General features: G+C 35.3%; 1 protein-coding gene across 1 annotated transcript in view; it reads right to left on the reverse strand.

The window, feature by feature from the left end:
* The window catches only part of LOC116176056, a gene marked incomplete at its 5' end in the record, with an annotated part of 35,469 nt that extends 9,741 nt beyond the window's left edge, over positions 1–25,728 (reverse strand). The window contains 2 exon segments of the mRNA XM_031494520.1: positions 344–428; positions 25,659–25,728. Of these exon segments, the coding sequence (XP_031350380.1) occupies positions 344–428; positions 25,659–25,728 (155 nt within the window).
* Between the last annotated feature and the right edge of the window lie 823 nt (positions 25,729–26,551).

Raw genomic sequence — 26,551 nt, forward strand, 5'->3', positions numbered from 1 at the left:
GAGTGAACCAACACAATGTTTTTTTTTCAATTGTTATACACATCTGGTAGTTTATACAAAAAAAAAACTTATTCGGATGCATTATGTAACGCCAACAAAAGCCCACCAAATTAATTGTTTCAATTGTACCATTTGCATGCAAAATTGAATTCGAAAGGCGCTCTTTTTCGCCGATTCCATTTAGAAATTTGAAATAAATGACTTTGAAACATAATTTATTCATTCTTCCGTTGCGGAAGAAAATAAGTCAGTGCAAGTGGGTTTAAAGACATACTGCAAAATTGCCAATTTGAACACAAATTTTCATTCGACGCAAATAGAGACGATGATGAATATAACCTACCTTGTAAAAGTCTTCAGGCGAGTTTCCACCGCTTTGTGTCTCAGGCATATCCTTGTAAGCGCAGTTCCGATTTCCTTGGTAGCGCCTGCAACAATTTTATATCACGTTACAATTTATTCATGCAAATTATATCAATCAATGCATAATGACTTGTCTCTTATCTGGAACAACGCGTCGCCCCCCTTAAAGCGAATTAATGTAAACAAAATTCCGTTCAGGTATAAATTATCCCGAAATATGCGTGCTTTGGTTGAGCCAGTGGGGCATGAGTTCAACTCTCGACATGAACCAGGGGGAGAATTACTACAAGGATGGAGGATCAATAGTAAATTCTAAAAAAAATACGATCCCGGGTCACTAAACCCTACAGAGGATCACGAGGATGAACCAGGATAATACTACGATTAGGTTTATGGCCAATTTTACCAAAGCTCGCTCTCTCTAGGCGAGTAAAGAGAAATTCGGTTTGTATTGTGGAGCTGTGAAAATGGCCCAATAGGCGAACGCGATAGGTTTAGTTGAAAGTTGTCACGAAAATTGCCTATGACGGTAATCTTTTAAGGGTTAAGTAAAAGCAAGTTTCAAGCACGTCTGTCCTTAACTTCTATGTGGCATACGATACAACCTCAGGAGAGTTTTCGTAGATACACATTACTCATTTCATACACACGTTAAGAAAGGAAGTATATTTATTTAAACAATTAGTTAACACTAACATGACAAATGATTAATGCACACCAGTTATACATTTTTAAGTTATTTCGCAACTGATTTTATTGTTGTGGTGAAATCTAGAACGTACTAGAGCCATCGGGGTTCTGATGATTTCACGTACGGTCAGGCCAACTCCTCACTCCTCTAGCAAATATTCCTCGTTTAATTTCAGTCGAGTTTAAACGGAAACGTTTTTTAATGTTTACGAAAAAGTTAGTCGAAGTGTTGCGTTTATCGAGCGTTTATTGTAAAAGGAAGTTTTTTCCTCCGTCAAAGAGTCAATATTGCATCTGTAATTACAGCGAACGAAGTAATAGCAGTTGGTTTTTGTGGATCTGTTTAAAGAGAATCGCAGTAATGACCGGATTTTAACACATTAAGGTAAATTAAGATTTCTTTTAATTAATTTGTTCAATCGATCGCTTGTGCGTGATAGTTGTCTGCTGGCCCTGAGCGCCATTATTTATTTCAGCTTTATTATTGAATAAATAAAAATAAATAAATTTCTTTTATCTGTAGCTTTGTTTAATTGAGCCCAAATTACGACCTAGATAAGTGTTCTCACGCCAAATTTACTGTTGGCGCCCAGGGTTATGCCAGGTGTTTAAATAATAATTTTAAATTCAGTTCTTTGGAATTGTGGGACTGATCAAGGCTGCAGAGTTTTTTCAAATTAATAAAATTAAAGATTTTTTCGTAGTAGTGGATGCCGGACCTGCCTTGGAAAGGGTATAATCATTCCGTATAAAAGACTTTGTTAGTACCTACCTGTGTTTAATTGAGTTAGCGGGATAGGTGCTTGTGGGTGGTTTAGTGACCGGTCGCCATTGCATATAGCAATATTGAATATAAAAATACACATTACCTTATAGATAAGATGATTATATAAGGTATGATCAACGAAATTTTGATTCAGGGAATTTCGAACAATTTAAGATTTAGGGAGAGGAAGAAAAAAGCGATTAAGCGATTGTAGAAGGCAAAGTGCCCATAATAGTCCAGTCAATAGAGACCTAAATAGGGGAGTTTAGTCAAAAATTTGGTGTCCAAGAGGTTATGACTGATTCTTATGTATTTTTTGGCGTAGATTCCGAATTTTTAATCTCCCACCAACCTTAGGGGGTGGGAACCCCCCCAAAATGCAAAAAAACCCAAAATTTCGGCCCAAAATTCAGAATTTTGGAAAAATCTCGCTAAATTTAGATTTTTGGCCCAAAGTACCTTAGTTCAAAATTAAAGTACACAAAATTTGCAGGAAAAGTGATATATACACTTTTGGTCTAGGACCAACGGGGGCGGAGATAAGAGGGGGGTCAAAAAAGGGTACTTTGTTGGAAAACGTGAAAAAAACGGAATTTCTCTGAATAACTCGCTAAATGTTGGTTTTAGAGAAAAAACTCAAAGGACCAAAATGAAAGTAGACGAAAAATTACTTCGGAAAGTGCACGTGTGCGGAGCCGATGAAGGGGGGGAGGAGGGGGAGGGGGCGAGCGCAAAACCTCTCTTCCTGGCGCCGCGCGACGGCACTGGCATAAGGCGCTATACGCGCAGTTTCGGGTATCTCTGGCGGCCTCGGTCCCGGTCATAACGGATGCTTCTTTGTCCTTATTTTAGAAAGGGGCCTCTGGCTTCCCCCTCCCTCTTGTTGGTCGTTTGTATGCTTTTTGTGTCCTCTGGAAACCAGTTCAAGATCCCTCTTCAGTGCGTCTGTGTTGTCGCGTCGTGCGCATCACGCTATATTGCTCCGTGCTTATTTACTATTTTTCGCCTGAGCCAGTAGAGGTTGAGTTTTTATTTAAAGATGGCCTAAAAAAGTGCGAAAGTAACGTTTCTTGCTGTCCGCCATGCAAATCAGAATTTCAGACAAATACTACAATCTCCCCCAAAAATTGTAACTCGAGCACTAAATAAACAAGTATAAATTGTGCACAACTCCTGTGCAGATAAAGCGCATTTTTTTAACCGAAATAGCTTTTGTATGGACATCACCAATGGATATATTTCTTGCAGACGTTTCAATCGCCCTTTGATAGTACCCTCTTCCGACAATCCGTTCTTAAGGTATAAGGTAATATACCCGATCACGATAAGAGGTCGAGGAGGAGGGCTATGGTTGGTAGAAATTAATTCCTTGCGTTGAGACCTTTCATTAGAGTACCATGAAGGTTAAAACTAGTTTCACTCTCTCCCCTCGAGAGTATATGCAAGCGAACAAACTCAAAACGCACAGGCGCGCGAGCACGATATTACAGAAAATTTCGGTAAAAACAACAAACTTTTAACCGAAAAATAGTAAATAATAAAATAAATAAGCACGGAGCAATATAGCGTGATGCACACGACGCGACAACACAGACGCACTGAAGAGGGATCTTGAACTGGTTTCCAGAGGACACAAAAAGCATACAAACGACCAACAAGAGGGAGGGGGAAGCCAGAGGCCCCTTTCTAAAATAAGGACAAAGAAGCATCCGTTATGACCGGGACCGAGGCCGCCAGAGATACCCGAAACTGCGCGTATAGCGCCTTATGCCAGTGCCGTCGCGCGGCGCCAGGAAGAGAGGTTTTGCGCTCGCCCCCTCCCCCTCCTCCTCCCCTTCATCGGCTCCGCACACGTGCACTTTCCGAAGTAATTTTTCGTCTACTTTCATTTTGGTCCTTTGAGTTTTTTCTCTAAAACCAACATTTAGCGAGTTATTCAGAGAAATTCCGTTTTTTTCACGTTTTCCAACAAAGTACCCTTTTTTGACCCCCCTCTTATCTCCGCCCCCGTTGGTCCTAGACCAAAAGTGTATATATCACTTTTCCTGCAAATTTTGTGTACTTTAATTTTGAACTAAGGTACTTTGGGCCAAAAATCTAAATTTAGCGAGATTTTTCCAAAATTCTGAATTTTGGGCCGAAATTTTGGGGTTTTTTGCATTTTTGGGGGGGTTCCCACCCCCTAAGGTTGGTGGGAGATTAAAAATTCGGAATCTACGCCAAAAAATACATAAGAATCAGTCATAACCTCTTGGACACCAAATTTTTGACTAAACTTTTCTCTATTGACTGGACTATTAGCACTAGCAGCATTGCCGCGCTGAATGGCCAGACTAAGTTTCTAATTACTAATATTAATTAATAATTGTCTACACTACCATAAGTTGACCAACCTTTGAATTACTGGTTTGCGCTCATACGTTCATAGGTTCATAGTTGTTTTCTTAAAAGAGCTTCCTTAAATATTAGCATGTTTTTAAGAAAGACCCTGTATAGTGATAGCTTTCTTTTCCATAAAATGGGCACATGTGAACTCGTGAATTTAGCCCCTCACAACTACCAGACACCTTGATAATCGAAAATTAGTCCTTTTGCGTTGTAAATTAGTATTTGAAGTTGTAACCTTTATACAGGGTGTTCCTTAAAGGCATGCTACTATTTAAGGGGGTGTTTCAATAAAAATTATTTTTTAAATCCTCATTCATTTTTGAGAAAAATTTGATCTTCTGCATTTTCTTTGTCCGACGAATGGTTTTCGCTTAAAAAAATAAAAATTGTCTTACTTTGGGATCAATTTTCTAAAAATAAGCGAAATTTTGCTTTCGTTATATAGGTAACGTAAAGTGCATGCAACATAGTATAATTTGTACCCTCAAAGGCCAACCAAGAAATAGTGTGAGTTTTGTAGTAAATATCAATACCTACGGAAATTTTAACCTTCGGAATCTGGAAAATGATGTAAATGCGCAACGGCGTTATTAAATTCAAAGAGATTTTCCGCAGAGTTAATTACTAACTCATAAATCATAAGTGCCCGTGACATATGTCGCCGTGCTACTACAAATTACAACGACTAGGTGAAAAACGTGAAAGAACTTTGAAGAACTGTTATGAGAGCTTGTTTTATGTTGTCATTCGTTCATAATGTAAATGAGAATGAATGCAAGAATAATTACGGATTATCAATTTTAAACGTTTATAACTACTAATCCATCAGAGATACCGTATTCGATAACCGTATAAATTAAAGAAAAAACACAGACGGCGCGGCACTTTTCTCAACACTACAGTTAAACGCCTATGTAATTATTTACCTACTTCATCTTATGATGAGTTTATTGTAACCACTTCAATTGAACTTCTGATTCTTTGCGCAACAGCTTGCACACGTATCCATTTTTGATCCTTCGACCTAACTCGATAAGAAGCTGCTACCCGTTATATATATCTAAAATTTCGAGATGTTTAAAACACATACTATCCAAGATTGGTATAAAACTACCCCCTTGTGAACGGTATTTCACCCTAACTGCCATCCTTATTCTGCTGAAAATGAAAGCAAACCACTTCCAATAACGGCCTTTACGCACGTTGATTAAAGCGATTTATGTTTTTTTTCCAAATTTAAAAGCGGAGTGAGTATAGCATTTGATTCAAGAGTGAGTAGCTTATGTTATGAGAAAAAGTCACGTATATTATTTACCTCGTTATTAACACAAAACACAATGTTTGGGAAGCTTTGGCTAGAGAATGGTTTCACGCTCAGGACATTGTCAAATAGGAGTTACTATTTACCAATGGACACTTAGTACAATAAATAAGGCTATTTGACTATTTGGAATCAAATTTTTGTTTACCGTTTACGAGGTTCGGTAATCTCGATCAACTTCCGAAAATTCCAAAAAATCATTACAAATTTTGTTTAACACCTAAGATAAATCTTGGGCGCATCTGATCATGATAACTCTATCTGGGTCATACAATGGATTCAAATAAACACACAATTAATTGTTTAACAATGACAAAACAACTTATTCCGAAACACATACGCAATAAATCGTCAAGAAAAACCCGAAATAAAGAGGGACAAAGACAGCCGCCTTAAGCTAACAACTTCCGTTTTCAGTGATTTGTATTGGTCGAAATATAATACATAGCTCTAACATTGTAGCTGTTGGCAATGATTTTTTAGTGCACTTTTCAAAAAATAAAATGCGCGATTACGGCCATTTTTCCGTCCGTCCGAGGGACGAGATCTCGGCACTGAAAAATCTTAGAAATCTCTTTGATGTCTCGTTTGATAGACATTAGTGCAGAAATAAATGTTTTATTTTCCTAATCCTTCGGTATCACGCCTAAATGTGAACAAAATTTTCAATTATTTACTAATTTCGTCAGAGAAACGGCACATTGATTTGATGCATTAGGAACTAAATGTCCTTCCTGTCATCTTCCATTTTTAGTCAATCTTTATTAATTAACCAATTTCATCGGTGAAACTGCACACCACATTGCTTTGATACTCAGGAGTTTAATGTGGTGCTTTTTCTGTCATACTCTCATTTTAGTTGAGTTGGTAGAGCAAAATCTTCATTTGGTCATTAATTTCGTCGCGAAAACTGCAAAATGCATTGCCTTGATGCACAATAATTAACTTATGTGCTCTTTAACGTATGAAAAATGCGCTATTGTCATCCGCACTTTCTTTTCCTCAACAAAACGCCGCCTTCCACTAAACACCAGTATTGAAGTTTAATTTAAATTCTTGTAATTAAACTTATTCTGAATGCCTAAACAGTTCAATGCTTTACTATTATTAAAACACTGCGTTGAACTGTTGATATCACCCACTGCAAACTAACAATTTAATTTCAATTTAAATGCTCACATGTTTACGTAGAAGTTCGTCAGGCGAAGTCGCAACACTAACTAACTTTTAAAGAATTACATTCAATGCAATGTTTATATTTGAAAACCCCCCTATCTACGCTGCAGATGTCTGTTATCGAAAACTTCAATAAATTCAATGAAGTGAAAAAATTGAATGTGATTGAACCCGATCGCACTTTTTAGTCCTGTCTGTTTTTAATATCATCATATTATCTACGTACTTTTGTGATCAGTGGCGTACTTCTGAATGGTCAAGGGGGCATATTTTCATATTACATATTATTACAGTACACTTTTTGGATATAGCGGCATAAATGATGTGAACTTCAAGAATATGTAATAAAAAATACCGGTTGCTACATTAAAAATAAATATATGCCCCCTTGACCATACATAGGTACGCTACTGACCACAAATTTAAAGTACGTAGATTGGTAGAAAAACTTTTTATAATTGGAATACCAAAAAAAGATAATTAGTGTTCCATATTCTCTCTCTAGATTAAATGCAGATGCATAATTTTAGCCACCCGTTTCTGTAAGGAGACTCAATCGAGACATTTTTATTGTATTATACAAGGAAGTTCCCTCGGCTTTCGCTCCATTCGGAAACGTGGCAGGTTTAATGACGTCAATATATCACTTCCATTCCCTTACATAGATTTCCCCCTTCAATTAATATCCGTTATTGATACCCTACACCATTGACATATGTGGGTCGGTTTCTATAGAGATGTGTGGAGTAGTTTCTTAATAAGCTACAAGGCTACAACTTCGGCCGCGAACAAAGTTTCAGCACTATAAGAAATACTAGCTCAAACGTGGGAATATAGTGCAGAATAATTTGTACAAATTCCCTACCAATTTCCATAGTCTTTCCATACAATAACAATAAGGACAGAAGAATCTTATCATTGAAGATGAAGATGAGTTGAAATAAAAAATTTCACCTTCAGTTAATAAGATAATTAGTGTCAGAATGACTCTTCAATTTTCAAAAATTTATTTATTGTTGCATTCTTCAAAAAAAAGTAAAGAAATCTTAAACATGTAGATACAATACATTACAATAATGGCGCACTAAAAAATAAAAATGATTGTTAGATATCTGATCGCTTTCGTAAATGAACTCCCATAAAAAAGTTAAACCGCAACATTTCTCTTCTTCTTGAAGAGCATCAACACTTAACAGTGAACAGTCTATCTTTCAACGTACACTTGCTCTATCGACCGTAAACTCTTTGTTGTAGATCACTTGAATCGCGCAAACTGCCTTAACAATCCACTTTTTGTTTGCTAAAGCAACAAGCAATCACCTTTTTAGGTAACAATCGCATCTTGACTACCACATTACTGCAGATCTCGCATGCCACTTCTGCAAGAAGTTCAATGTAACGTAATGAGATCGGAATACTAATAATTCTCCGCCTTGATTGAAATATGAAAAGACGTAATTATTGTGTAAGCGGGCCGGTAACCCCTTCCGCACTCTCATTAAATTACGGTCAATTTTTACGCTATGAAGGACAAAAACTCTGAAACGGTCCTCTTGTAAATCGATTGAGAGCGCTTCAAATATATTACTTTTTTGGGCGATTTAGAACAAATTAAGATCTTGTCGAGGTGTGAGAATGAGGCCATTGAAATATGAACCTCGGATTGCCACAAAACACAATTTTTTCGTCTTAAAACGAAGGTTTCGAAGATTTATCAGAAAACAGTTCAAATCAGTGCAAGATGTCGTTTCTTTGACCGCGTGTTTTTCTTTTCTACTTCGGAAAAAGATACTAGGTCTAAGTAGTCGCAGGTTGCCCAATCCGGACTATAGGACGGATGTACTTTTTGAGCTTTGTGTTCTCCGCAAATCTTGTAGTCTAATCGGCAAAATTCTAAGGTCCTAGTCTCGCTGTAAACATCGCCGTTGCTCTTTTCATGTACTCAATTAACAGAATCTTTTCACAAATCCAGAAAACTGCGCAACAGCAGCAAATAATCCGATCTCGAAGCAATAAGTCAAGCTCAACCGCTCTATATTTGTGTCGGATTATAGAGTGGGAAGTATCGGATTATAGAGTGGGCAGCCGAGTTGCTAAATACCAGAGTACTGGGTGTGCTGGACTGTCGAGCGCCGGATTACCGAGCGCCTACTGTATGTCGAACCATTTCAATAGGAAAAATACATTCATTTTCCAAAAAAAAAGGATTAAATGTTTACATTACTAGAAAGAGAAAACAAGATGCTTTCCAATAATGTTTCGCATGACCTATGTTGTAATTGAAAAAATTCATTCCGAAACATGCATAGCAATGTCTCATTGAGGCCCTCTAAACTTGAAATCAGTACCTCGAACCGAACACCCTATATAGGACGTACACATGCTATGGTTATTCGAAATAATTCAATTTCATTAAAGTACGTATTTACCAATTTTAATAATGCTACATTATATTAATTAATTCCTTAAGTTTATAGTTACGCCATGGCCATCCCTCTGGTGTATATGCGTACATAATCAACGGTCCCCCACTTACCCCTGAGCGCCCCTACCGCCCTCCTGGAATCCCTTAGCGGTCTTTGGGGGGCAGGGATACTATGCCCTAGGCGAATAGTCAAAATATTTCTCTTTACACCTTCAAATGCATTAAATGTAAAAAAAACCGTTTCCGCACAGGGTTGTACTCAGAACCTTGGTAAGAAAATATTTGAATTCGGTGAATCTTCGCGCGACTATTTCGCAATTTGTTTTTGCACACACTATAAATTTTACTGTTGTACGGACTAGCAACTACATCAACTTCCTGATACATAAATAGATTTCACAAAACTCGTTCTTTTATTATGTGTTTTTTCTAGGGTTTTTTCGTCTGTCTATTTGTCCATTGGAACTATATTTCGGAAAATGCGCTATAATGTACAGGGTGAGTTTTTTTTTCACTTCCACTATAGGGATCTCGTAAACCGTAAGAGATACAGATGATTCATGAAGCAACTTTATCTACTGATCCTTGTCTCAATTCAGTGAAGTATCTTCTTTACTGGTTTTAATGTTGTGAAATGCCAATTTGGATGTTAGGTTGAAAGTACTGACTGGCATCTTTCATTTGTGTTAACTTAACAAAACACCAATGAAAGATGCCAGTCAGTACCTTCAACCTAGCATCCAAATTGGCATTTCACAACATTAAAACCAGCAAAGATACTTTACTGAATTGAGATAAGGATGAGTAGATAAAATTACTTCATGAATCCTCATTACAAACCGCTACCTTCATTTTTAATTCTACACGTCTAACAATAAGGCAGGTACATTTGTGAAACGTTGTCTGTACGTGTTCTGCTATAAACCGGTGGATATCATAATCTTGGGCGTAATCTGTGCTTGTTTCTTTCGCAGTGTTGAACACAATTCATATTTGATCAAAGGCAACCGCGCTGAAGCGTAATAATTTTACGTAACACATCTGCGTTAGGTTACTCCGCGGCGCTGCTGGCCGTTCAACTGCCACCGTGTGTTGTTCATGCATTTTGGTCGAATGTGTTTAATTGGGAATCGATTATTTATTGCCCAAATTTGTTCGCCGATTAACCATTTCAATTGCAACTTGTGATTTTATTGTTTTAAATATCATAACATAAGTTATTTGTGACAAACAATGTAGATGAACGCCAAAGTACTCTCTAACTTAAATTAGCGGTTTCAACTGTTTCATTTTATGATGTAACATGAAAATATGCAGTAAATTCTCTGCCTTTTCAGAATAGACTTATTGTATTATTAAATCACAGTCATATGAGAACATCTACGGTTTTTTCATCCTAGTAGAGATTAGTTTTGGCCAAATGTATACGAGGCCCAATAGTGAGCAAACTGTAAATATTACATGGAGTTCCACAGGGTTCTATAGTTGATCCTGTAATATTTTCAAGTTTTATTATAGCAACCATCTATCTTTTGGGAAGATTGGAGATTGAATTATACTTCCACCTCTGAGATCGTGACAATGCATTACTGATACCATTGCGTGAGAACCCGTACCTACACTATTTTAAATTTTAAAATTAACAAACTAAGTACTTATTGGGAGTTGAGCTTTTACACAAATGCAACAAGAAAAACTTTTAAGATTTCTCATCTCACAGAAGACGAATAAAAACAAATTGCTTTTGGTAATGAACAATGTATTTACAGACAGCGCTGTTCTAAACTCAACGATATTACAATTTGTAATGTCTGTTTTGTCTTCCGCAATTCATTTCATTGACATGAGAATGCTGATACCTCAGCTCTACCATGAGGTTTACAATGCAATTCATTTACACATTTTTTTCTCATGGTACGATGTCATATTATTCTACATTTCAGTAAGATTGTATCACACTTTAAATAATTACCAGCCAGCACGACTTTAGCTGCGCCATTTTAATTAGAATCTCGACTCCTTATCAAAATTAAAAAATGGAAACTATAATACAAAAATGTAAGAATGAACTTTTAATTATTTCACTGTGCTATTTTTAACTGTAAAGAAAAATGCACGCAGGGTATTGCACAAAATTATCACTTTCCATACTTAAATTTACGGGAGCCTTTTTGTTATGTACCTACCTTACTCAATATACTATGGCAATTATTTTCTTAGGTCAGTTTCTGTAACGTTTGCTAATCTCAATATCAAGTCGCTCAGTAATTGGGCGCAAGCTTGTTGAGGGCCCAGAACAAAAGAGGGATAATTAATAAATAAATATTTGGTAATTTATATTAGTTTAAATAAGTGCGAAAATGATTGATTTCGCAATAGAGTACGGAAATATTCATGAAATACTCTACCCCTATTTGCAATTTGTGCAGGTAATTGCAATGAGACATGGAATCTGCTAATAATGAAGCAAAAACGATCTTATTTATTTATATATTTTTTAAACAATTTTAACCGCAGATGTTACTAATAAAGGCCAACATGACATATTGTAAAAATCAGATGTGCGCATGCGCAGACTGGCAGAAAAACATAATTATCAAAAGCGGGAGCATACCTACCGGAGATCCCCCCAAAGTAAAGTTACACAGTTGTCACTAAGAATTGCAACATATTGTAACGTTATTTATAAATTCGGGTTCGATTTATATCAATATTTATTAAACAAAACTAATAACTATAAAATCCGTACAATTTATATCGATTATTTATATCACACACTTCGAAATTTATATCAGCTTTTCGTCCGTACTCGATCTCGTTCGATAGTAGACTGGCGCGATGTTCGGTCCGCAACCATTTATACACGCAAGCAATGTAAGTCCCGAACATCCGCGTACATTCTAGAATAGTCCTACACAATCTCACTATCGCGCGCGTAGAAAATTCCAGAGCGCCAAAGGCGACGTCATGTCTGGAGCATTTCCGTTACAATATACTAATTGCAAAAAGTTGATGAAAAATTACCCACATTACATAACTAAGCCTCAAAAGCTCGCACATTGCCTAAACCATAAGAAACAAGAAATGAAATCTCCTAAACCACCAAAAGCAAAATATAGAATTTTAATGCACTGTTTTAGATTAAATTCTGATCGATTTTGACAGTGGAATATGGCGCGTGTGTGTGAGGGGTACGTTGAACGCGGTTACCATCCCCATTTAAATCAAATTCCGTTCAAACCCTTGAAATGTGAACTGAGAACTCGTTCGTTGAACCAAATATAGGTAGATAAGTATTATATTTCTCGTGATTTAATAATTTTACACAACATTTAATTATTAATTATACAACATGGGTAACGAACAAAATATTAATTTAACCGCCACAAAACCATACAAATTCTAAAATTGGAATTGGAAACCCTTCAACTCTGCGCCTTCTTCCTTTTTGTTTTCATACCTTTTAAACGTTCGCACTTGGCAAAGAACGTAAATCACTACCTACCCAGTTCAATTTATTTCATCGGGAAGATTTTTACAATTTACTTTTGTATCCGACAACTCAACGAACCGTAAATAAGAAAGTTGGCCTATGTAAAGGGCTTCCCAATGGAAAACTGTTCCGCCGCAATCGCACGAAATGTCAGGTCGTAAAAAGACCCCAAAAACAATACAAGTTAATAGCGACTGAACTGAAACGTACAATTTTATCCATATGTTCACGTTCATAACTGTAGAAAATTAGATTATTAATCTATACCTTCTGTCAGTGACGTTTTATGTTGCAAGTTAGACAGAAATGCAGTGGTAGGTAACTCTCAACCCATAAAACAAACGTGCTTCCTTATTTTTGTTTTGGAGAAAAATTGTAGTGACAGTTTAGGATGCCATGTACTACTTTTACTGTTAGTACAAAAAAACCTACAGTAGTAATTTCAGTTAAGCTTAAGATAAACGTAGTATTTCTATAACATTACGAAATTCCTATTAATATAAGATCGTAATCGTTTAATTGAACTGGTAATATAGCATAGGCTTAGTTAAATAAATTAGTTCAATGTCTATAATCAAACTTATTAAGTCGTAAGTAACGTATTTATTACCGCATTGTACAAGGTCTTGTTAATTCCGAACGTGTTGAAAAAATTAATTAAATTAGGCTACATTCAAACATGATTATTTTTCAAATACCTCTCGTAAATAGGATTGGTAGCTTTAAAATATCTATTTAAAGGACAACATTATAATCGTGGTAGTGGACCTATTTTTTGAAGTTTTGACTCACTTTTTGGACTTTTTAAAATGAATCTTAAAATAAATAAAATGTACACAAAATGATACAGTGTAGGTTAAATGGGCGCAGAGTTGTTCCCCTTTGTGACAAAAACCGCTTTTAAAATTTTTCAAAATCACCGAAAAACCAAAAATGTTCAATTTTGTTTTCATTTTCCCTGGCTTAAACGATCAGAAATGGACGGTTACCGTTAGCACCTTCTTCACAGGGACAATGAAAACAAAATTTGACATTTTCAGTTTTTCGGTGATACCTCGGTTATTTTCAAAGATTTTTCAAAAGAGTTTTTACAGTCAAAAAAAGGGGCAACTTTACCTAAATTTAATCTCTACTGTTGCAGAGATCTTAATGATAAGCCACGAATTTGAACCACCTTGTTCGTGCCATCCTTCTTGTTCTCGAGAAAAATTAAAAAATGCTGTTTGTGACTTTTTAAGGGCGACTTCTAAACGAAACATTTGAGACCCTCCGTTTATTTGCAAAGCAAAAATCCGTTTTTTTGTGCAACACAACTGTACCACTATATTAAAGGCCGCTTTACATACTGCAATTCTTTGTGCAATACAGTTGCAGCAAGTTTAATTGCAAAAATACTGTACATGCAATAATTATTGCACTTTGGTTTTACACGCGGCAATTTTCTTTTTGCAATAGTTTGTTACCAACATTCGCATTTAAAATTGAACTAAAAGCTTTATTCTATTCAAAATTCATCAGGTGTTGTTATAATTCTGAATGTGTTTTGAGTAAAAATGAATAGACACTGTAATCGAAAAAAGGCAGTCGCAGCTTCAATTTGTGTAGTAATAGTAGTAATAATAACAAAGTCTAGTTTCAACGTTTGGGAATTCTAGAACCTGGCGTTGTCAATACTTTCCCCCAAAATATCACGTGCAAGGGCAATAAAAATCGCGCGCGACCGCTAACCTGCAATTGCAAGTGAATTGCCAAAATGAATCAGCTGTTTCTCAAACGCGCATGCTTCTGGGCAAGTTTTATTGCGTATAGCATGGTCTTGCATGAAGAATTGCAGTATGTAAAGCGGCCTTAAACAGCGGTTGGTTCGTAAATTATTTGTGCGTGCACAAATTTCATTGGGGAAAAGATGAAACGGATGAAGTCGATCTACAAAAAAATATAATTTGTGTTTTCCCCTCGGTTTTCCCTATGCTGCTCATTATTTTGTACTGTTGGCGTTCAACGTTTACACTTGTTTATTTAAGATGAAGATTTAGAGCACAATCCAGATCTAGGTATCACATAAACAATGCAACTGTCACCCGACCGGAAAAGACTTACTTTCCTCACTTTTGGTTCAAGGAAGTAGGTAGACGATTATTTTCTAAATTAAAATGTAAAGCTCTCGATAGTTACTTTACGTAATAATCTCACGCAACAAGTAGACCGCGATAAGTTCATTGTGTGTATTTGTAAATAGAATTTTGTTTCTACTTTGTTGAATTAATTAATACATTGCCATATTTAAGTAACACGAATAATTAAGATCCGGTTCCTTCGCCATGCTGGTTTTTATCTTCAGTTCTGTTTTGATTTGCCTTGATGCGGTAGTACTTTACCACTCAAGCTTAATGATTCGACCAAAGGTGTCATTTTCATACACTTTAAGCATTATTATACGGGGTGTCAATTTTAAAACTTGCAGTCGGCCATATTTTTCAAACGAAAGAAGATATTGAAAATCGCGAAAAACCGTTTCCAGTAGCTTTCCAACGATGTGTCACAAGTATGGGGTTGCCATTTATGATTTTTGAAGAGGAAGGGGGGGCTGGAGGGTTAAGGGGGGTTATCACTCATAATGTCATTTCAATATCTTTTTTAGTTTTGAAAATATGGCCGACTGACATCCTGTAAGTATACATTATACAAGGCATACTGACGTGAAGTTTAGAATAACATTCCGTAATACATTTGGAACTAACCAACAATCAATATGTTGTCCATATAGAAAATGGTAAGAGCGTTGGGCTACATAGCCGGGTGTCGGATGTTCGAACCTAGGCTGACTTAAGAATTTTTCATCTCTGGCAGAGATGGGAATTTCCTTAGAACAGTTTCGAGCAGTCTGTCAGCTACTCTGAAACTAGGCTTTCCTGCAGTTTTCCTAATTCGTAAGGTAAATACCGGAGTAGTATAGAACAACCTAAGACCTTCTGCAAGGGCACCTCTAAAAAGCATTGTGCGGATCACTCTGTAATTGGACGCAAGTCTGTTGAGGGCCCAGAACAAGAGAGAGATAATAAATAAATAAATTAACAAAATCTCTTTTAGGTAATGGCCGGCCCTTTTTGTTGTTATTCATGCCCTTTTCTCGATTTAATTTTCCACTTTCCAACACACCTATGTTGACAACTTCCCAAATTCATATAACAAAAATTAAATAAACACAAGTAAAAGTTAAAAGCATTTCTTCTCGTTACGGGAGCGTATAAAACACCTGAGAATCAGATTAAGGAAACTGGCGCCGTAATAACGAAATTAAATTTGAAATTTATTTCCGTATTTATGTTTTCATGGTACGTATTTGGTTGACGTTTAATCAAATTTAAAATTGAGCGCATTGGAAATAAGAGCGAAAACATTTTTCCCATCATTTGCAATTTTTAATTCGCGGGTTTGCATTGATTGACCTACATAGAATCGCGTGAGCACACAATGCACTTTAAAGAGGACGTTGCACTCGCTCGAGTCTTCCATTAAAATTCGTGTATTACGAAACGAACTATTTTCAACGTAAACGCGTTTAATTTGGGTTGCACCGCGATTTCTTTCGTATTGACTTTGAATTCGTCAACATGTGCATAGCTTATTTCGTCTTGTGCAATTAATGATTGTTCCGAGTAGGTAGAGATTTTGAAATTTGGTAACAAAGGACGCCTACGCGCAAATTACGATTTAGTGCGATGGAACAGTTGCCACTTTCTACTTCCGTCAATATTAGTTTATTCGGGTTAATTTGGCAAGCGAATACCGCTAACAACTTAATTTGGGAAGATTGTGCGGTAAACGATCAAAAGAAGAAAGTTATTTTTACTACAGCAGTTTTTGTTGAGAAAGCGTTTGTATTCTTGTCAATAATTTAAATCGCAATGAATATTTAATAATTCATACGGTATGGGGTTTCTTCTTCGAACTAACATTATTTTTACGCATAGAGATGAAATTTGCTATTAGTGTTTCAAAAATTTGGAGAACCCCATTTGTTTGTTTAGAAACAAATCCATAATTAAATAATACACGACTCTAAGTCAATCATTGTGTTTAAAGTATCTCGTGAGATTTTTGTACGATTTCTTTTGTGAGAGTTGATTCTGTTTTATTTTATGATTTTAAGCTATTTTTTCCAAATCCGGGTTAGACGAATTGCATGTATCGTTTCCGTACAGAATCACACATTTTCTCAAATAGGAAAAGTAGTTATGGTGGCTTTTCGCTTCCTTAAACTAGTAGTTTCTGTATCGGATCTAAAAATTGTTATCACTTACAAAACATACCATGTACTTCAAAATATCTCCTCGTTCATTCTTATGTCTATGTTTACAGCTAGGTACTTTTTACTGGCCAGTGCTATTGAGATGAAATGTACGGAACTAGGGAAAATGCTATTAGTATACCTAATCCCGATACTGTACATATTATATAGTGTACCAATTTCGATGTCCCGATACACACTTTTTTTATCCATTTTCAAATGTTTTCACTATCTCCGCCTACTTTTTCAAAAACATTGGATTGTAGTTGCCCGTTTTTTTATCTATCAGAAATAGTGAAGTAGCGACCGCGCAATTTAAAAAAATGACCCAATTGATTTCTTTTTTCAAGATATCTCATTTTTTAAAATATCGAAACATAACAAGGAATAAACGTAAATGAAATTTTAAATTAGGTTTTCAGCTCTCCTATATATGCTACACGGTTTGCAAGTTAAATCACAAATGAGACATATATTTTTTTATCTTAACTGAAATCACAAATGGGACATATACACGGTGTCCATTTTTCGAGTGGCACTATGGGGATCTCACTTATCGACATGTCTATACTTTTACATATAATAATTGGCGTGGTCCATACATCCATAGCAACCCTTTCAGTATGACCACAGCTGGCTTACGAATGTGGAGTAGGTAATTGATCTGTCAGAAACGCATGCGTTTATTTTTATACCACATTGATTTAGTTTTGTTATGTATCCACAATAAGAAAATGCATTTCAAGGCAAACGATTACGACACACCTTTATTTAAAAACATCATCCCGTCAAAATACAAACGCAAACTTTTGGCATTTGGCCATTTGGCACGTTTCGGCGTATAACAGTTTTAACTTGCTTTTAAATGAGATAATAGGATGCACTTCAAATGACAACTTTACTCAAGGTTATAAAAACTTATTGTAGTAGGTACATGTCGTATGCAATTTATTGCAGTAATTTTGTACCGCTATCATCCGCAGGCCGTCTTATCTAAATCGCCGGTGAGACTGACCATTAAAAGGAATTTCCAATTACTTATTATTCTAGACTGAAATTTACGGAACAAATTCGTCTTACTTATTACTAGGGCAAGAATACTTTGTAAACACACTTTGGGAATTGATCTTCCGGAGTGATCTTTAGTATTCCGACCACCTGATGCCTAATGTCAGAATTAATATTAACAAAATCGCCGAACTTTTCATTTTTAGGAAGCAATGTCATGAATGAGAATTAAGCTAATTGTTCGATAAGTGTCATTGTTTAATAAACTCAAAGTAAACAATGTCCTTGTGATCTAAATCTAAAAGACACACAAGCATGGTCTTCATCGGCCATCGTACTGGAAAGTGCGAGCATCAAATCTCACTTTCAGTTGAACAGAAAGAAAAAAAAGTTGAATTCAAAAATATGTGAAGCTTGATGATAATGAATTAACACCTTGAAGGTAATAACAAATAATGTAAAGAAATGGCGAAGATTACCATTAATATACTTAGTAAATCACAGGCAAATCGTCGAGATTTTTTCGCGACAGATCGTTTTGGCACAGAAACTGAAAAAATAACTTCAAGGTCCTAGGCTCGTGTTAAGTAATTTCCAAATGTAATTAGGTAACACGTGGAATATCGTTGACAGGCATAGTAAACGGATTAGGCCTACTTCATCAAAATTCAATTAATCACATACGTTCAACTTAACATTTTAAGTGGAAAGTAAAATTCACCCCAATCGTTCGCAAGTAAGAGGATTACGGATTACGTACATTCACACTTAAAATTGGCATTATAAATGACCGCTCCTAAGTGGAAAACCGTTTAATTGTCAACGCTAACATTTATTGGCAGTTATAAAAACCGTTGTGTTTATGACAGAATTTTACAAGGGGCCCGGAATAATTAATTCGAAATCATTTATAAGAACTATGTATATGAGGGCGACCCATACTGCTGCACGTTCTTCAAATATACTTGAATTTTCACAACAATTGATTATCGAGATACGATTTCCAAAGTGAAATTGAATTTCTGTATCTTACAACTCTAAACTTTTTGTAAAATGTAGGTAAGTACGTTATTACATATTTCGATAAAACATGGTATGCTGAATATAGTGACACCTCATATGTCAACGTTTGACATTTTGATTTTCAAATATTTGAATTTTAATCTAGCGCACCAGGGCTATGTTAAAACAGTAAATTTTGTTTTTTTTTAAACATACTAAATTTCTACTTTATCAAATGGAACAGGGGCCGTTCGTTAGCGTATTCGTAAACAGCATTTTTTAAAGAAAAACTTCATACCGCATGCTCAATATTTTCAATTTAATCTGCACTATGAAGAGATTTCAAATTAACTTAATTTTTAATCAAACACCTACTAGGCATTTTTTGACTTGAGGCCATAAACGTCATTCAGCAAACTACAACCTAGCGTCTAAAGGCGAACCAATCAAACCGCTCCGACAAAAAAATGACTGTTTTAACCTCGGTTTTAACCTCGGTTTTAACCTTGTCATTGCATGCTACATTAAAATTTACGATTTTAAATATTATATATAAGATTAAAATGTCAAAAGTTGACATGTAAGGTGTCATTGTTGTCATTATTCTAAGATTATGAGGCTCCAAAAAAACCAAAAGTATGGCGCAGGCGGTTGATATTTAAAAACAGCACACAAGCGGAAATATCACTGTCAATAACTTATGGTTGCGCAGTGGGTATAGCAGTTACATGAGCTATATTAGCACTTACTAGCAGTAGGGTATCTCCCTCTTTAAAAATGTTCTTCAAATTCTTCCTATATTATTGGAGACTTATAGAAAACGTTTTCTTATACTCTTTCAAAGGGTATGGCCATGTTTTTCTTTACTAAAAGCATCTTTGGATTTTTATAAAAAAACAGAACACGTCAATTTTAGGTTCGAGTAGGACTACAATCTTGAATTTGGGAGCGCAATTTTTTTTGATTTCAAAATATTGCAAAAAATTAAGAAACTATAAGGTAACCTACTGGCATCTATTTTTTCAGAACGGTTTATGCTACTAATGTTACCTAATTGTACTCCAAACATATTTCCAATGATATAAACGAAGGACGTGTGTTCAGTTTTAATACGAATGGAACGATTTTGTCATCTTTGGGTTAAAATTATTTTGGTCAGCAAAAACTGGACCATCGAGCAATCGAGTTTGATCTTTTTCTCAACAGAATGGGTAAATAAATAACGATTTTGACATCTTTTGAGTAAAAATATTTTGCTCGCCAAAAATACACATGGATCACTTCTTGAGCATTGAGCAATCGAGTTAAATTTTTTCAAAAAATGGTGCATAAATAACGATTTTGATATCTTTTGGGTAAAAATATTTTCGTCGCTAAAAATACAAATGGATCAAAATTAAAAAATGGTCTTTTTCCCAAGAAAATTGATACATAAATAACAATTCTGTCATCTATTTGGGTACAAATATTTTGGTCACTGAAAGTACAGATGGATCACTTCTTAGGCATCGAGCAATCGAGTTTGGTCTTTTTCCCAACAAAATTGATGATTAAATAACGATTTTGGGCAACAAAGTGATGGATGCCAAAGTTAATTTTTGACAATACTTGATTAATAACATCGTATACAGCGGAATGGGTGATATTGTCATCGTCGGCGGCCTCGTTTAAGTTTGAAAGGGTTCTTGGATAGCCCGAAAGCGGAAGTCGACCGTGCCAAATCGACAAATTCGTTGAAGAAGGGTAATTTTTATTTGTAAAAAGTATTTGCTAATCTTCTTTTTAACATTGCAAATGCTTGCATACGTAAATAAAATTAAATTACGCCACCTTCCATAAATTAAAAAATATTCATTTTGTTTAAATTTTACGCGTAACTAACTAGCATAACATTTCAAAAATGTCGGTATAGGTATTTGTTCTGAAAATGCCAATTCATTGTTGGCAATTTAACCACAAGTAAGATACGATATAGGTATATAACACTGTTTTTTTGTACGCATTTTACATTTTCATCATTACATATATAATACAGGCCATCTGTGCTCAAACGGGCATCTAGCGGGAAAGTTGTGGGGTAGTTTTGATTTCTTTGATTCTACATGTTTTTTGGGGTGCTGAATCCGAATCTGAGGTTTGCCAACAAAATTTCTTGACGCAACATTGAAAAAAACACAAAAGAAGTTGAAAAAGATATTTTTTTGGCAGTTTTGTGCTTACAACTTGAAAACAATCAACTATTCGAAAATAACCTTCCTATTCAAAATGAAAGTACATAAAATTTCCTACAGACCCCACTATTTAGTTTTTTTTCCTCGATGAACCGTTCGGGCTCGAGCGCCAGTTGAAAATTGGGGTATTTCAGCTGTATCCGCAAATACTCATCTTTTATTATTATTTTATTATTATTCTGTGCAAATATAAATCCGTACTTTTCATTGTCTACCGCCACCGGTCTCCTGAAAAGATTTTATAACTGTTCCGTCTGGTATAAAACTCTCCCACTCCTTCACAGATGAGCCAAGGCCCATTACGTCACCGTGTACCTGCGTTTGCAGTCTGGAGACCCTTCCTCCCATTCACATACATACACACCCTCACAAAGTTACACAGATGGACGGACGGACAGTCCAAAATCATGAACTCGCTTTTTGTCGCTGGTTAACATGTAAACAGAAAAGAAATAAATCGGGTTCAGTTGTTAGCAGACAAATTTAAGCTGGGGTAATTGCGTTACCCCACTCCGAGGAGTACGTGATTCATCAGAATACCGGAGCAAGACATCGGACTTTGTTTTGTATTTCTTTATTCCCATTTACAATTGTCGCCTAAGGTCACGCGTTTACAATTCTAATTAAACGCACAGAACATTCTGCAATCCACATCCTAGAGAATTTACCTTGCAAAACACGTAGTTAATATAAAACACACATTACAAAGAATAACATCATCGACTATCAACACTTTCTATGGGTAATCTTATTACAAAAACCTTGTACGTTTAATCACGGTCATTTTTTGAATATTGACATGGTTCGTTTCTGTCAGTTCGTCGTACTTTTTTCAATTTCTATTTTAGTATATACCCCTCATTAATAACGGTTCGAAAAATTGTATAATTGACATGGTAACCTTCAATTCTATTAAATAGGTGATTGCCTTCAGTTAAGCGAAATGTGAGTTTGTATCGTTTTTGTAAATTTCATGCTACCTCTCTTTTATGTAACTATCTCCTAGCATAATCTTAGATAGTAATTAAATTGGTACAACCTAAATATTAAAGAAAAAGTGAAAATGATGTTACGCTTTTTTCATAATTTTCTACTTATTATTTTGAAGGCAGGAAATGAGATTTGAGATTAAATCGGAGATTGCGTTAACTAACACTGCATTGTACTAAAATTGGACCAATTAAATTAGAACAGTAAGTTAATTGCAGATGGAAAGAATATTTACACCATGATGAGTTTGATTTAGTTTATCTGTTTATTTACATTATCACAGAAATAGTATTTATGGTACAATTAAATAATAAATATTTGCATTTTAGAATTTTCACTCCTTTCTTTTTGGGCTAATCGTAAATTATTCATAAACGCTGTAAAAGGGACACCACATAAGTTCTCTACAATTTATCTTCTATACATTTTTTAGCGCATTTTTTAAGAATTAAAATAAATGGTAGATATTGTTTGCGTTTTGTCCGTCCGCCCACTTCTGTTCTATCAAATAAATTGAAGCATTTTACAAACAAGATGTCTCGACTGCTATTTGCAATGGGAAAACCGGAGTTACTACAGGGTCGCTCGCTCTCATCTTCGGCATTGTTTCAACCTAGAGAAACGACACCTCCCTGTAGTTTACACAACAATATATTAATAATTTTATGTGTGCGAATAGACAAATTACAGTTAATTCCGGGACGAAGAAATATTTTTTAGAAACTTGATTCGTAATAAGGCCGTTTATTTACAGGTGATAAAATTTACCAGAAGGAACACTTTCGAGTCAGTGAATTGCAGTTCAAACCAAACCGCAAATAGGTGATAAACAAAGACGTTTTTTCGGACAGCTAACCAACGGCTGGTTAAATGAAAATAAACATTTTATTTAATAACATTGTGACGTCAATGAACAGCCCATTGTGGGATAAATCATTTTTCACAACAAGACTTAGTTAATAAATTGGGGCAAAATTAAAGTTCAAAAACTAGATGATTCATGGAAGCCTTTTCGAAATCCGATTTCTGTCTGTAAATCGATCGATAATGTCGGCACATAATCGAAAAAAAAACAGTACAACAGTAAATTTGGGGATATAGATTCATTAGCAAATTTCTCAAAATATTTATGCGGAAGTAATGTGCTTGCAGCGAAAATGAGAGAAGAATTAATTTTCGCTTTTTTTGTTGAAAACGCACTAAACTAGAATTAAATGCAAAGTAAATCTACCATATGTGTTATAACAAACAACGTATGACATTAAAATAATTAAAGTACATAGTTGTTAGATTACGAAGGAAAACAATGCGGAAACATATAGGTAAACTTGTTCTCAGCAGTATAATAAAAACAATAAAACTGTCGAGAAAAGTAGTTGAAATGTTGCAACGTTCACTCCTGGTAGACAATACGTTAAGGCCGAGTACGTTTCTTTATATTAAGATGAACAAGTGTCAGAATAATATGTCAACCCTCGCTCGTTACGACATGATATATTTCTCCCTGTCCGCGAAGAAATTCCAGTGTTTACCTACTAAGGGCCACCAATATAATTTCATTAGGAAACTTTCATTATTATACGAGTACGCTCGCCTGCGTATAGGTATAATTAGGAAAAAAAAACTATAAAATAAATTTATAACGGAGAACAGGCAGATGGTTTAAGAAAACAAGGAAAGGTTCTAAAAGCAGTTGAAAGTTTACGTTTGAGTGGCGTTCGGTTTGTTTTTGATCTAACCTTTTACGAGAGTTTAAAAATAAAATTACGCTCGTCTCGGTTGTTACAAACATTTATTCGTAATGTAACGGATACTATATTGACACAATTAAAACGGATAGGTAAGTGTTTTTTAAGGGCATCTTCTTTACCATGTGTAATAAAAATGAATGCCAGATCAGATTGCACTTCAGAAAGTTATTCACATATTTGTGACTGCACAAAGAATACAACCACTTTACTTATTTTAATATGTTAATCAAGTAGGCATAATTAATTGTTTTTATTAATTTAATAATTAATTATTCTTTAGTCGATCGTTAACAAACGCATTTCCAAAAAAAAATGCGTTAACTTTGCCCGTCCGTTCCTTCTGCTGCGTTAGGGGCCCTTCCACTAGCCGACTTCGCAGCGCGACACATTTGCGTTACCAGCGACATAGTTGCCGATTCAGTGACCTATTGCTTTTCGCTCTCCTTCTTGTAGTTTTGCAATGTTGCGTAAAAAAAGAACACAATAAAGACCTCCATTCCGTTCTCAAAAAGAGGCAATGGGAAAGGGTTTTTTATTTTTTTTGTATCTGTTCAAATGACGTTAGAAAAAAATAAAACCGAAATCGGTACATATCGTTTTTCTAGCATATCTTTGAAAGTAATCGAAATTTTCTGGTTTTATAACCCTTTAATTGGGCATCTTTGGTTTCCTATGGTTTTGGAGATTCCCACAATAGACATACTTATCTTGGACACAGTGTATACGTTATTTTGACGAAAGTTTTTTTAAAATATAAGTTCGTGGTCGGACGACGTAGAAGAACTAAAGGAGAGAATACGGGAAGCGGCTGCTGCAGTCGGCGAGGCCATACTAGGAAGGATATAGCAAGAATTCGATTACCGTATGTACGACTCCCGGGTCACACATGGTTGGCATATCGTATGTTTATAAATTTTTAAAAAACTTGATATCTGTACAATTGTTAGTTCTTGTGCAATCAATAAGTTAGTGTTCCCGGACTTGTATACGGTATATATTAAAAAATCGAACGCGTTTCACCCGTTTTCGTACAAGAATTATATCAGAAAAATGAACACATTGCAGATGGAATCTACCAGTTCCATTTCCACTTTTTTTTGGGAATTCTATTCAGGGTGAAAAAAAAATTGGGTGGTGGAGGGGATCAAAACAAGCACTTTTTTCAAATAAACCGAGGATCCAACGCACCCCTAAATGAGAGTGCAAAAAAATACTGATTTCGACGAAATTTGGAATTTTAGCTGACATTTCCTATAACTCAGACATAGTGATAAATGACACTACAAAAATGTACGTGATTTATTTGTTTCTTGTATAACTGTGCAACATTGAACATCTCTTCTGTTGAATAGGTTTATCAGACAATGGTTGCTTTTGATGGATATTTTTATAATAGTGGTAACACACTGTATGTGTTCTCTTTTATTACGTAGTAAGTTCACTTGCGAAAACTTCTGTCATACTGGAAGAAGAAGAGGGTGAGTGAAAAAGAGACTTAGTGTTGGGGAATATGGTGGACATTTTCCTGTCGATGACTTGTAAGGAACACTTTCCTTCTAGCTTTCCTTGCACCAGACCTTTCAATACGTTTCAATAGTTCAAAGAAAAGAAAAAAAGCAAAACTAACCTTAAGTCTATTAAGTAACGAACTAACGAACGTAAATTTCATTCGTCCCATTTACCATTCGTATATCATAATAGAAAAGTTTGAACAGTTCAACAAACAACTCCATATCGATTACGTAAAGTTCAAATGCACTTACCTCTGGCATTGGTGGCGGAGTCTGCGATTTTTTGGAACGCATCCAAGTAAGATGCGATAGCTTGAATGGCCGCCCTATAAATAAAATTTGCGAATTAGTGTGTGACAATAGGACATTCAATGAATCAAACGATGAAAGAAAAAGTGACTTAAAGAATACAGAGCCTTTCAGATTTAATTATAATCCACCTTTGGATTGGCAAAGTGTGGCAAAATAGTTTCCCCAACTACTTAATTCATTTCCATTTATAGCTCAAGTATATGTATACTTAATAAGTGAGTCCTTGATCAATGGTCAAGACTACCGATTTCTAAAGTGTAATAATAAGATATAATGATTTGTTATGTAATCCCATTGATCTTATATTTCAGATGAGTACCTAAACATTAATTATTGAAATGGCAATGGCATCTCAGTGTCAAATCAATTACATCATCGTCACACACCGTAAAAGATAGATTTGTATTTATTCACCAAGTGTACGTGTACTTTGGACGCTATTTACATCTAACGGTTTAAATAAAGATACCGTAAACTATAGGAGAATACTTACAAATCTGTACCACGTCTAAGGAATATGACGGTATATATTAACGATATTTGAACCCAAACATTAGATTAAATTATTATCAATAGTCCTACATTTTTGTTTGGAAACTAAATAAATAGGTCAAGAGTATACCTAGTGTTATTTTGGATTCACTTAAATTTACACGAGACTTTCAAAATGGGGACATAGTTTCACGTTCTAAACATGTTAACACACCAAACACTTGTCATACATCAACAACAAATAGTTAAATGTGGCTCAATTTCTCATCAGAAAGTTGGCTCTGACAAGAATTCCTACGTGTATTCCTCATAAAAAAAATAGGAACCACCACTGATAATAA

The sequence above is a fragment of the Photinus pyralis genome, unplaced genomic scaffold (assembly GCF_008802855.1).
Source record: "Photinus pyralis isolate 1611_PpyrPB1 unplaced genomic scaffold, Ppyr1.3 Ppyr1.4_LG1, whole genome shotgun sequence".
NCBI classification, from domain to species: Eukaryota; Metazoa; Arthropoda; class Insecta; order Coleoptera; family Lampyridae; genus Photinus; species Photinus pyralis.